Raw genomic sequence first — 14,362 nt, 5'->3', positions numbered from 1 at the left:
ACTCATTAAATCCTTGAAAAGTTAGGGAAATTATGAGTTTCCTTTGGATATTCAGTGACTTCAGGTAGTTCTAGAGGGAATTACTTAGAAGTAAAAAACATACCTACTAGGACTGTCTCAAATTTCTAATTACAGGTAGAACATGCTCTATCATAACCTTTTCCAATGAACTTGTTAAACTTCTTCATTCATTTTGCTTCAACCAATCAAAAAAAAAAAAAAAAAGAAAAGAAAAGAAAAAGTTCAAACTTTTTTCATTTTTATTTGCAGTACTGAGGGCACTCAATGACTGAGGTACATTCCCAGCCCTTTCTATATCTGAGATAATTTGCTAAATTGCCAAGACTGAGTCAGAACTTGGGATCTTCCTGCCTCAGCCCCTGAGGTAGATAGGATTGTAAGTATGCACCACAGTGCCTGGTGAAAGTTTTTTTTTCTCCAGAATAAAGCTGGATTTGGGGAACCTTTCCAGATGCAAAATCTAAGCAAGAGTTAGCATCTAAAAGAACATACGGATCAGAAAGAGTAAAATGCCACAGCCTGGAAACTGACTGTAGTATTACATGAAAGGGGGAAATTGGAGAAAAGACTTCAATAGGGAAAAAGGTGAAAGACTGGCCAGGAAGGAAATAGGGTGACACAAAGAAGTTTTTTACTAGATATTTATTCCGGAATCAAGCCTTCATACTTAGATTCTTGGAACTTTTCTCTCTGTACTTTAAGTCATCATTTTCTGTATTGCTAAACTGAAGTATGTTTCCCCAAAATACTTTTTCTATCCTGCCTAAAACAATTTTACTGCTTATCATTATCTCGTGAAGTTAAAGCCAATTATCACTAGGAGTCTACCATCTCACTCTTTCTTCTTTAAGTTCCAGGAATACCCAGACGCCACAACAATTCCTATGTATTGTGCATAAGAGTTTATTCTATAGTAGAAACACCTTGTATTAGAACAACTACTTCCATACCATTCCCAGAAAGCTGTTTATTTTATCTTATATATGCAGCCCATTTGCATAACAGCTCTTTTGTATTTGTCTGGTGCTCTGGGTGTACCTCCTATAATAAAATTGGGAATACTGTATTCAAGTGTTGTATTTTATTTATTTCACCTGCTAGATTATGAACTCTTTGATGGTAGGCACTGTGTCCTAGTCATCTCTATCTGTGGTGTCTGTCACAGTTCCTAAAACGCAGTACCTAATAAAATTCACTGAACTTTGTCACAAGAAATTGGAATAAACAAGGAAAGGGATTGAACTTTTCTGATACTTGAACATTAACAATATTATTTTCACAGAAGTATTATTTTTCATTTTTTGCAGCTATACTAGGGACAGAATATGGCCTCCCATAAGGCAGGAAAGTGCTCTACCACTGAGCTACCCTTCCAGCCCTGATACTCAGCATCTTATTAAACAAAAACAACTGCCTTTCTTGCACTGGGGGTATAGCTCAGTGGTACGTGCCTGCCACGTGGAAAAAAGCATTGAAAAAAAATGTTTTCCCTGTACACAAGTTCTAAAACGGAAGACCTATTCATCTGTACTGCAGTTCAAAATTACACAGGATGAAATATTTGCTTGGGGGCTGGGGATGTGGCTCAAGCAGTAGCGTGCTCTCCTGGCATGCTGTGCGGCCCGGGTTTGATCCTCAGCACCACATGCCAACAAAGATGTTGTGTCCGCTGAGAACTAAAAAATAAATATTGAAAATTCTCTCTCTCCTCTCTCACTCTCTCTTTAAAAAAAAAAAATATCTGCTTGGTTGCTTATTAACAAAAGGTATAGCTGGGTGTGATGGTGCATGCCTGCAATCAGAGACTCAGGAAGATGAGGCAGAAGAATTGCAAGTTTGAGGCTAGTCTTGGTAAATTTGGGAAAGTTTATTTCAAAATTAAAACAAAGAGCTGTGATATAGCTCAGTGACAGACTGCTACCCACTTAAAAAAAAGAGAAAGAAAAAGAAAGGATAGGGGCTTGGGTTTGGCTCAATGGCAGAGCACTTGCCTAGCATGTGTGAGGCACTAGGTTCAATCCTCAGCACCACATATAAATAAATAAAAAATAAAGATACATCAACAACTAAAAATATATATTCTAAAGAAAAAAAAAAGAGGGGACAATGAAAAAGGTATGTTAAAAGTATACACATGAGAAAGCCAGTTTACTGAATATCTTTTCTATAATTTAATCAGCATTAAAAAAAAAAAAAAAAAAAAAAGTGAGAAGCCCAGCGTGGTGGTGTACACCAGTAATCCCAGCAACTCAGGGGGTTGAGGCAGGAAGATTGCAGACTTGAGACCAGTCTCAGAATCTTTGTGAGGCCCTGTCTCAAAATAAACAAATAAAAAAAGGGCTGGTGATGTAGCTCAGTAGTGAGGTGCCCCTGGATTAAATTCCTAGTACCAAAAAAATAAAAGGTGAGAAACTGTTCCCATGATATGCATTTTTTACATGATACGCATTCAAATACTTTTATATAAAATTTGTTTTACTTCCACTAATTATCTAAGAGAAAATAAATAGATAACCTGAGAAAGCAAAGAATAAAGACTAAAGTTAAGAAGGGAGAACCAGGGCTGGTTTGTGGTAGAGCACTCGCCTAGCATGTGCGAGCCCTGGGTTTGATCCCGAGAACCACATAAAAATAAATAAAATACAGGCATTGTGTCCAACTACAACTAAAAAATAAATATTTAAAAGAAGGGCGAGCCAATAAGCTCACGAATTGAAGTCTTGTCAATTCCAAGCCAAGTAGCAATTATAAATGATGAGGAGGAATCAGTTGTGGACTAAAAAGAAATTGTGGAGACAAATTTTATTCAAGCAAACCTTCATTATCTTGATCTTACAACTTTTTAAAGGCTAATACGGAAGCTTATTTCATCCTTCATCTCTAACAATCAAAGATTTTTTTCAGTCAGGCGCTGTGGCACACATCTGTAATCCCAGCAATTCTGGAGGCTGAGGCAAATGAATGGCAAGTTCAAGACAAGCCCCAGCAATTTAGCAAGGCCTTAAGCCACTCAGTGAAATGCTGTCTCAAAAATAAAAAATAAGGTAAAGTGCTTCTTTGTCCAGTGAACACATTCAACTCTGGTTACCTGCAAAACTGATACTATGCTTTCAATATTTGTAATAAGAAAGTGAATATAATCAAAGATTTTAACCTTCAGCATTCATTTAAGAAATGTGCTTTGATAAAAAAAACCTTACTAAAAAACTATTTTGAAAAAGTGAGTGGTCTGAAGAATAGTAAAAAATATCTGGAATGCTACCTATATCATATATTTGTCTACCTGAATGACATGATACACTCTGGGAAATAAACCCACATGAAACTACCAGATTTATCAATTTATTAGGGAGAAATTTAAATCTGTCTTAGGTATGAATTTATTTAAAAATTTTCATCATTTCATATTCTTGAGGTATTAATTGCTGTAAATAAATTTTATAAATGCAAAATGTTAGTGGTAAACAATGCTGTTGGGAAGCCTTTTGTTTCTCAATGTTAAGGGAAGATAATGTGTGTTGACTCAATTTCCTGTTTAAAAGAAAATCCACTATAGCACAGATTCCATCTGCAGGAGAAAAAAATGTACTATTGTTTAAGGATACTGTGGTTTTCTTGGGTATGTTTAGGATAAACAGAAGCTCAGTCAAACTTTCCTCACTCTGTATTTACTATCCATTAATCTTACATATGGAAGAAGAGAAAACTCTGAGCATCAATGTGCTGCAAGAAAAATTATATTGTTTCCAGTGATTTTTGTAGAATTAAAGTTCTCCCCAGAGACCAAAGATTCCAAAACAGTAATACAAAACCAAGTTATATTCCCTTACATGTATCAAGAACACTCGCTTTTTAAATTAACATCCATGGCAGATACACCTAGACCAAACAGTTCTGAAATAAAAGTAGGTCAGAAAAGAAGCTCTCTGCATATCACTGATACCAACTGCAGATAAGAAAAAATTAAAATAGTAGCAAACAGCTTATAACAAGAAATGTGTTTGAATTTTGATCAGAAAATGAAGAGGGGTCAGGGGAAAGAAAGAAAAAAATATACAAATAAAGGTAGGGATAAACGAGAAAGAACAAATTTTTAAAAAGGAAATATTTTTAGTGCACTACTAAAGTTCCTCACAAATAAATACTTATAAGAACTTATAAAGCTATCTCAATTGTTGGAACAATTTGAGAAACTAAATCAAAGCACTACAGAAACCAAGATGTCACTAGGCCCACTGCATCTTAAAATGAGGCCCAGGGAACCAGTAAGCACCAAATTCGACTGGGAGGTCAAATAATTTTCATGAGAATACTAGAACATCACTTTTTCATTAAGTTGACATGTATACTGATGGCACAAAAGTAGTAGTGGCATCTTAGCACAAATCAAGATGGTGACAGCTAAGAACAAACTGTCTTAGCCATTTCATTCACTGTCATACCTTCAAAATTAAGCCAGTTTAAAGTAAACATTTCCTTGATGAAACAATAAAAATTATTGATTTTATTTATTTTATTACAGCTAATTGTCTAAATATGTGTTTTTAATATTTGGTGATAAAAAGTGGGAGGTATGTGGAAGGACTAAACATCCATTGTCAAAGCATGAGGGCTGTCCAAAGGAAAAGCACTGTGTCAACCATTTGAGTCTTGAGGGTAACTATTTTAATTAAACACTACAGGTGTATTTAAAAGGCTAGTCAGAATCTTAGTACACACTCTTAGGTGGATAAAGGGAGTCCACTGACAGCTTACCTCCAGGAGTAGAAGGGTCTCTTGTTCTGTCCACTCTCTTCCAGCACTAGCACCTTTACTCTTTAAAAGCAAAATCAACAATGATTTGGTCATAAAAATGAATATGGATGGAGACAAGCAAGATTCTCTTTTAAGTTCACAGGATTGTTACATGCAAATATGCAATGTAAGTTCCTCAACAAATAAATACTTTTAAGAACTTAAACTTCCAACAAAAGGTCATCATATTTCAAAAATTCTTGCTATCAGGGACTCATAAATGATTTGGACATTATTTCTATTATTTTGATACTTGGAAAGACCTTTTGTAGACAATAAAGACACAGTAACTATAGTACATATCAAAATTTGACAACTATTTAGTATACATTTAATGTAACAACTATTTAGTATAACTTGAAAAGAGAACTTTTTCCAAGATTCCAAGCCAAGATGTTACACATATATAAAACACTGATAGGTTCATGAATCTAATCCCATCAAATTAATTTTAACTCATTTTTAACATCCTTGATTTTTTAAAAAAAAATCTAATTCATTAAATTACAAATTACCTCTTTAATATAGTTTGTTTTTTTTAAAAAATAGTTTACAAATCATGGCATTTGGGCCATAGACTGCAGGTAACAAATTATGATTTGTTGAGTCACTGGGGTATTCAATCTATATCATTCTAAAATATTTTTCATTTGGTGTGTGTGGGGGCGCATGGATGTGCCTAAACACATAGTCCTAGAGAACAAAAAGAACTAATCTAAGTATTGTAGAATTAAAAACCTAGAGTACGGTGTTTTGAAAAAGAAAAGACACATATACCTGTAACTCACAATACATTGCTCAGATCCCCTGAGGATTACGTTAGAAAATAACTAAAGGTTCTTTTTAATAAACCAGAATCAGGTGACCAATCCAATTTAGAGCCCAAGAAGAATAAAATTCATTTCATCTAAATTTAATCTAAATTCTGAAGATATCAGAGCCAAGAGAATAAAGGGAAGATCTAAACATTTCCCCATATCTTTGGCACAATGTATAGCACAGACTTTGTCCATTCTCGGTGGTTTAAGTCAATCTTTCTCTTCTTAAAATCAATGACTCAAGAAAGATCACATGTAGGCTCATCAGAGCCCATGAAATGTTTATTGAGGCTTTTGCATGATTTATTTTTTTCTTTTGATTTACTGAGTTATAATACACACACCAAACACACACTCACAAATAAATATTTAGTGTGCTGCTTGATACAACTTTACCTACAACTTGTATAATACAACTCAAAACCCCAAATACACCTTGAAATCTCAAGTTGACAGCCACCCTCAGGAGGATACAGTATTCTGAACACTCCTACCATTGGTTAGATTACTTGGATCTGAATTTTAAAATAATGAAATCATATAATATGTAGTTTGTGGGGTCTGCATTCTTTTTCAATATTATGTCAATGAGATTCAACCACATTTTTATAGGAAGAAGTAGGTAATTTTTAAGTAATACTATACTATCTAAACAAAAACCAAATTTTACTATTCATACATTTTGGTTATGTATACTGTTTTGCTAACTGATTAAAATTAAAATGAATATTCTTATAGATTCATTTGTTTATTCTCTGTTATACTCATTTATCAACATATCTAGATATATTAGGGGTGTGTGTGTGGGTTGTGTGTGTATACAGATGTTTGCAACTGGATATCTCTATGTTTAGATATAATTTAAAAATCATTCCACTTCCACTTCCTCAGAATTTATGTATGTTGGTATTTTTATTTCCTTAAATGTATGGTTCAAATCTGTGGAATAATCTAGGCCAAGAGTTTGTTCTGGGGAACACATTTACCTATATATTGATATATTAGATATAAGGCCACTCAGAGGTATTAGCTATTGTCTTTTTAACATGTAGCATCAGTATTAATATATACTTTTTAATATTTTTAGTTGTAGATGGACACAATTCCTTTATTTTACTTATTTATTTTTATGTGGTGCTGAGGATAGAACCTGGTACCTCACACATGCTTGGCAAGTGCTCTACCACTGAGCCACAACCCCAGCCCTACGCTTTCATTAATGATCAGTACTTTATGTCTTCTTTTTTCTTCTTATCACTGTGGATGAAGATTTATCAAATTTATTCATCTCTTCCAAGAACAAGTCCTTACTCCATAACTTTCTTTATTAGTTATCTGATTGGAGTTTCTAGTTTTTATTTTGTTATCATAAACTATGGGAAATCACCCGTGAATTACTTGAGGGTCTTCTCTTGGTATAGAGCTATGGAGATTTACTTTTATTCTTGGGTACTATCCTCTGCTCCCCATACCCCGTGCATTAGATTGCCCAAGGCACATGACTTCTATGTCTGTTCTACTAGGAAGACCCCTCCTGTAGCTCCAGAGTTGGGCTTAACCCATTGGGAAATGGGACAGCCCACCTCCTACCTTATTTGGCAAAGAACATTCCATGGAAAAACCTTTGATGTTCCCTGAAATAAGTAAAGCAAGCATGGGCTCCATTTTGTTCTTTTCAGTGTGGAAGCTTGTTCTCTAAGATTGACTAGTCCATCCGCCACAACTTTTAAAATTATTTTTTGTGTTCTGTGGTTTTTTCACCACTAATTTTTTTATCCTTTATTTCGAAGCCAGCCCATCCCCCCCTAAGAGGAAACCTATTTCCACCGCCCATGCGGGATATGGACGGGAGTCAACTACATTTATTTTACATGTATAAAATTGTACAATGTGTTATGATTTTATGTCATTAATGTCACTATATGATTTCAATCCTTTTAAATGTACAGAGATTCACTTGATCACTCAGGATTGGGTCCAATTTGGTGAATGTGCCCTGGTACTTGAAAAGTTCTTTTGCAGTCTTTTATAAAAACCAAACAAATGGGTCATGCTGCTCGATAGTATTGTTGTAAGTCTTTTATATATATTTAATATATTTATTTTAGTTGCAGTTGGACACAATATCTTTATTTTATTTTTATGTGGTGCTGAGGATTGAATCCAGGGCCCTGCACATGCTAGGCGAGCGCTCTACCGCTGAGCCACGACCACAGCCTGGCATATGTTTTTTTTTAAACATTTATTTTTTAGTTGTAGTTGGACACGATACCTTTATTTATTTTTATGTGGTGCTGAGGATTGAACCGAGAGCCTCACATATGCTAGGTGAGTGCTCTACCACTGAGCCACAACCCAAGCCCAGTCTATTATATTCTTAATGATTTTCTAACTACTGCTTCTATCAATGACTGAGAAAGGAACATTGCAATCTCCAACTATAATTGTGTCTTTTTCTCGTTACAGTTTTCTAACTTTTTGATTTCTGTATTTCAGTGCTCTTTAATTAGTTGCACATATATGGAATGTCCTTTTGATTAATCCCTTTATCATTATGAAATATCTGATTAAACCTGTTAAAATAACTTTCTGAGGTCTACTTTTACCAATATTATAGAGAGTGACTTGTGCTTTCCTTTGATTAGTTTTTACAAAGGGATATCTTCTTCACTTCTTATACTGTTACTCTACATCTTTTATTTGAAGTGGGTTTCTTATGGACAACACATCATATTCTGATTTGGTAATCTAATTGAGCTATTTCTGCTCTTTTATCTTTATTTTATTTTTTTAGCTGTAGGTGGACACAATATCTTTATTTTATTTTTAGGAGGTGCTGAGGATCAAACCGTGTCTCATGCTTGCCAGGCGAGCACGCTACTACTTGAGTCACATCCCCAGCCCCTATTTTCTGCTCTTTGAGTATTAAAAATCACTTTTTTCTTTTTTGTGGGTGGTGCTGAGGATTGAATCCAGGGTCTTGTGCATGCCAGGCAAGTACTATACCAATGAGCCACAACCTCAGCCCCAAATCACTTTTAAAAATTATCATTATAATTGCGAGGGTTAGATGTAAACATACAAGCTTGTTATTAGACTTCTACTCTTTTAATCAGTTCCTTATATTCTCCCTCTCCCTTCCTTATGGAGTTTGTGTGTGTGTGTGTGTATTTACCTCCATTACTTGCTTACTTGTTATACTTTATTAAAGAGTTTTAGTAAGATTTATAATGCTCATTTATAACTTATCACACTGTAATTTGTTTTTTTAAATTTACTTTTTAAGTTGTAGTTGGAAACAATATTCATTTATTTTTATGTGGTGCTGAGGATCGAACCCAGGGTCTTGCACTTGCGAGGCGAGCGCTCCACCGCTGAGTCACAACCCCAGCCCCACAGTGTGATTTCAAATACCATTTTAGTACTCCATGTAAAGGTTAAATACATGTAAAGGTATGCGTCTATTCTCCCTCCCATCCTTTATGCCAATTGTTTGGAATCTAACATCCATATGTTATAGACAATATACAATATTACTTTTGCTTAAATAATCCCTTATCATTCTTAAAAACTAAAAAGAACTGGAAAATGTCTTCTTTTTTTAAGTTTTAATTTTTTTTTGGTAGTTGTAGATGGACAGAATACCTTTATTTTATTTGTTCATTTATATGTTGTGCTAAGGATCGAACCCAGTGCCTCACACAAGCTAGGCAAGTGCTCTGCCACTGAGCTATAGCCTCAACCCCCCAAAAATGTTTTTTATACTGATATACAAGTTGACTTTTTCTGGCACTCTTCTATGTAGATGCATTCCATTCCCAAAAATGCTTAGTCAAATTATAGTTTATCTTAATTTAGTATTTTCCTCTTGTTTGCAAATAATGTAAGATTCACATTGATTTAACTAAATTTAACCTCCAAGCAACTTTTTGCCATTTCTTCATGCCATAAACTCTATATCTAACAACATATTTACTCTTTTCTGTTCTCCTTACTCCTTCCTTGAGTCAAATGCTTCTGTCTGGGATTATTACCCTTCATTCTGAAGAACTCCTTTAGGTCTTCCACTGTAAGCTACTGAAGTTCTCCACGATCTTCAAAGACTGCAAACAGCTTTACTCTATCTTCCATTAAAAGGTATTTCTACTGGATACAGAATTTCAAAGTGACAGTATTTTTATGACTTTAAAATATTATTCTATTTGTTCTTAACTGTAACACTTTTGTTGAAAATTCAGCCTTTTATTATTCCTTTGAGTTTAATATATCCATTTCTACCTCCATTCCTACCCATAACTGGCTTTTTTTCAGATAACGTTTTTAAGAGATTTAATATATTTGGGGGCTAGAATTGTAGCTCAGAGGACGAAAGCTTGCTTCACACCTATGACACACTGGGTTCGATCCTCAGCACCACATAAGAATAAGTAAGTAAGTAAGTAAGTAAGTAAGTAAATAAATAAATAAATAAATATATTTGGGTCTGGTTTTCTCAGTATTCAAATTTGGAACTGTTTGGTGAGTATCTAATCCATTTTTATTAGTTCCGGGAAATTTTTAGCCATCATATTTTTAGAAATCACTCCTCCTCCACTCTTTTTCTTTGTCTGAGTCTAAAGAAATATATTAATTCTTTTGACTAAATATCTCTTGAACTCTATTCTCTTTGTCCTGTCCTCTCTTTATACCACACACTTTGTGTCTTATTATTTTAGTATATTTCAGCTAAAGTATCTACTAACATGTCTGAGTTCACTAACATGTCTTTTGCTGTATCTAGTTGCCTGTTAAAGTCTTCCAATGTGTTTATTTTAGGTATAATTTTCAATTCTAGAATATTCATGATTCTTTAAATATATTTCAGTTCTCTGTTCAACTTCTCCATTTCCCCACGTATACTATTCATAGTTATTTTAAAATACCTATCTGCTAACCATAGGAAAAAAGGGTGTTTGTTGTTTTATAAAACGCCATCGAATTTCCATAGAAAGCTCACTTCCTTCCTCCATATAGGCAGATTTTACTTTCCATGGAAAACAATGCATCTTAAAAGGACATAGAGTACATTTTGGGCTGTAGTCTCGATGTGTTTACAAAACAATATCTTACCTTTGCTAATGTTTTCTTGGAGTAGATGTCAGTACGAAGACCAAAGTTCTGCAAATCAATTGGTTTTTCCTTGTTCTTCTCAGGAAAATTTAACATCTGCTGAGCAGCAGGTACCTATGAGTCAGATAAATGATATATTATTATACTACCTATTCGCAGTAAAAGGGATAAAGGTTTTTTAAGAATCCTTAATACTGGCATTCATATCACTCCTGGTGAAAAACAACAATACACACACATACACACCAAAACAAACAACTGACCAAGGGCTGGGGTTGTGGCTCAGTGGTGGAGTGCTTGCTTTGCACATGTAAGGCACTGGGTTTAACCCTTACCACCACATAAAAATAAATAAACTAAATAAAGTTATTGTGTCTATCCAAGACTTAAAAAAAAAAAAAATTAAAACTGACCCAAACATTGAAATCTCCACTTATACTTGTAACAAAACTCAACATGTAAGAAACATTTTTTGGCATTTTTCACTGGGCTCTGTCGTGTCCACCTGTAATCCCAGAAACTTCAGGAGACTGAGGGACAGGGATGGCAAGTTCAAGGCCTGTCTGAGCAACTTAGCAAGACCCTCAAAATTTTGATGCTTTTTTTCCCCATTTCATTCCTGAAAAGACAACATTTTTCTTTCAATATGCTCTAGTTCACACTGGAGGGAAATTTGTAGCTTATGTTCTTATTATACCATCTTATTACTACTTATAATTTGTTTAGTGTAATAATAATAATAATATTTTCAACATGTGTATGGATGTCCACTTTTCAAATCTTTGATCAACTTTTGAACATTTTTTTATTCACATTACTAGGACACAGGTTGAATAAAAGAGAAGTTGTTTTTATGTTATTTGCTTATTAGTGATGGCAGAAGGATAAAGGATAAATATGAATGGAAACCTATAATTTGAAAGAATAAGACAAATTGGTTTTGTAACTAGTGACATTATTATCTTAAACACTAAATGGTTTTTTTTTTCTTTTCTTTTTTAAAATTTTTTGAGGTGGTGGTGGTACTGGGGATTGAACACAGTAACATTCTAACACTGAGCGACATCCTTTTAATTTTTTGAAATACTGACACAGGGCCTTACTAAGTTGCCCAGATTGACCTTAAACTTGATGATCCACCTGCATCAACCTTCTGAGTCACTGTGATTATAGGTGTATGTCACCATGCCCAGCAAACACTACATATTATTAACAGATGAACATTTATAATAACAAAACAAAACACATTCGACACAGAAACCAAAAGCTATCAGCTAAGAAATAACTTTCTAAGACAATGGTTACTCCTGAATAGGAATGCTTCCAGTGGATGTTGCCATCTAGGTCTGAAGAGAAGTTAGCAATAATTTACCTGAGGTGATCGAAGATGCAGAGGCACAAGCCCAGAGGGAGTATCAGCTAATACATTGAAATGAGGAGTAGGAGGAGGTCCCATTGCCATGGGTCGACTTTCTGGATCAACTTGATAATTAACAAGCCCCCACTGCTCTAAAAAGGCATGAACCCTGAAGAATAAAGCTCCGAAAATTAAAATCTAGAGAATTAACCTCATTTCTACAACCATCATCATCTCATTAAAATCCAAAACACATAATTATGCCACAGTATATTCTATTGTCATGTATAACTGAAAAGAACTAATTAAAAAAAACATAGAAGTATGAAGAAGTGAATTTGGTATCAACATACCTTATATACAGAGATATGATAAATTATTGTATAATGGTGTATTAAGAATTGTAATGAAAAAATAAATAAATAGGGAAAAAAGTACAGGAAAGCAAGTAAGTATGTTCTCTGCAGGCTTCATACCACCAAAGTACCAGACAAATTCAATTTGTTACATGAGTGATAACTTCTACAAATCCAAAACGTTGTGGCTAATATAAATCCACAAAACCGATGATAAACTAAAGTTTAATAGTTTTGATCACAGTAACGAGAACAAATGCTACTGAGGTCAACAGTGAAAAAACTCAAGGATAGATTCAATTCACAGAAGGAAATCCACACTTTGTATTTTTTTCTTTAGACAGATTTAAGACAGAATCTATCCACTTCCCACGCAATTCACTGTTTATCTCTGCTAATTTTATGATTTGATTTTAAAATTAAAAACTGTAAAATCCAAAAAACTCAGTATTGAAAATACTGAACACATGTTTATTAGATTTACATTATTAAGATTTACACATTACTAACAAAAAACATCCAGTTTAATAAAATATTAAAAGCAATGTATCAGTAACCACGTGCTGTGAAATATCTAAAAAGAAGTCAAAGAAATTTACCTCATCACAGCACACACATCTCCAGTCAAGTTCCTCCGACAAGCAGTGCTGGTTAAATACTCTTGGGGGTTCAGACGGTATGTGTCAATCATAAAATTTCTATATGCCAAGTATCTAAAAAACATGGGCAAAATTCAAATTTTTTTCCAGTTGTACTAGAGAAGGAACCCAGGGCTTCTCTTGTGCTAGTCAAGTGTTTTACCACAGAACTACACCTTTCAGATCCCCAAGGGCAAAATTCATAAGGCAGACATGCAGTTCTTTCAGAAATAGTTACTTAAAGAATCAAACTTCTTCAGATTCTTCACAATTGTATACAACAAAAAATTAAGACAGCAGGCAACAAACAACAATGATAATGAGTATTTACAGTTGTCAGTTAACTCAGAAATCCTATTAAGCAAAGTCATTATTTACTAGTGTACAACAAAAAATAGATTGATTTGATGATGTTAATGTGAAATAAAAACTGCAAACTTGGTCATGGTGGAGAAGGGATTTATAAATCCTTGGATGCATGCAGAATCTACCGATAACACATGATTTCTTAGGCCATCTCTCCTATTACCATCAACTTAGCACTTACGGTGTGCCAAGCCCTATTCTAAGCATTTTCCATATAGTAACTCAATTAATCCTCAAAATCCCTCAATAAAGTAAGATCTTTTAAAATCCCATTTATAGATGAGACATAAGCACAGACTGGTTAAAAACTATGTTAGGCTACTGGGCTTGGAAGCATAAGAGCCAGAATGAACATAGGAAGTACAGTGGCTGTGGAATCTATGCTCCTAACATCTGCTCCAACTCATTTCTACAATCTTTCTATAGCCACATGTCAATTTGACATGACTGTATAACTTCCATGGCAGCAGTTCCAGGGAGACCTAGGAAGGCAACAAGTAAAACCCATGGAGCCAAATTCAGAGGTAAGACAAGAACATACAAAAAAGTTTAAAAAAAAAAAAAAAAGACTCAGTGGCACAGCAGATTCCGCAATGTATCCAAGCATATCCACCAAAAGTACTTAAAAAAACAGACTGTAAAGGAGTTTGAAACCTTACGATCATTCTTGGCACACAAGTAAAACAAGACCTCGGTAGCCTGAGGTCAGCTACATTAGACGAGAAAGAGAGTACACTGATCAAAACAGCTCCTGAATAAGCAATAGGTAAATATGCAAATAATAAAAGATTAATTTGCAAAGTGAAATTGGCTAAAATGCAAAATAAAGCTTTTCAGGAGAAGGCTACTAAAAACCATTAAGTATTTACAAATGCTGAAAATGGGCAAATTCTTTGGAATAAT

The 14,362-nt window shown here is 34.3% G+C and overlaps 1 protein-coding gene across 2 annotated transcripts in view; it reads right to left on the bottom strand.

Moving 5' to 3' along the window:
- The window catches only part of Smarcc1 (SWI/SNF related BAF chromatin remodeling complex subunit C1), a 150,631-nt gene that overhangs the window by 56,829 nt on the left and 79,440 nt on the right, over positions 1-14,362 (bottom strand). For both annotated transcript variants that reach the window (XM_005332938.5, XM_013361850.4), the window contains exons 16-19: positions 13,055-13,168; positions 12,115-12,268; positions 10,743-10,856; positions 4,777-4,836 (exon numbers count right to left, since the gene is read on the bottom strand). In XM_005332938.5, coding sequence (XP_005332995.2) covers positions 4,777-4,836; positions 10,743-10,856; positions 12,115-12,268; positions 13,055-13,168 — 442 coding nt within the window. The remainder of the gene's footprint in view (positions 1-4,776; positions 4,837-10,742; positions 10,857-12,114; positions 12,269-13,054; positions 13,169-14,362) is intronic.

The sequence above is a fragment of the Ictidomys tridecemlineatus genome, chromosome 2 (assembly GCF_052094955.1).
Source record: "Ictidomys tridecemlineatus isolate mIctTri1 chromosome 2, mIctTri1.hap1, whole genome shotgun sequence".
NCBI classification, from domain to species: Eukaryota; Metazoa; Chordata; class Mammalia; order Rodentia; family Sciuridae; genus Ictidomys; species Ictidomys tridecemlineatus.
The sequence above is the reverse complement of the archived record's forward strand: the minus strand, read 5'-3'. Positions and strand labels throughout refer to the sequence as shown.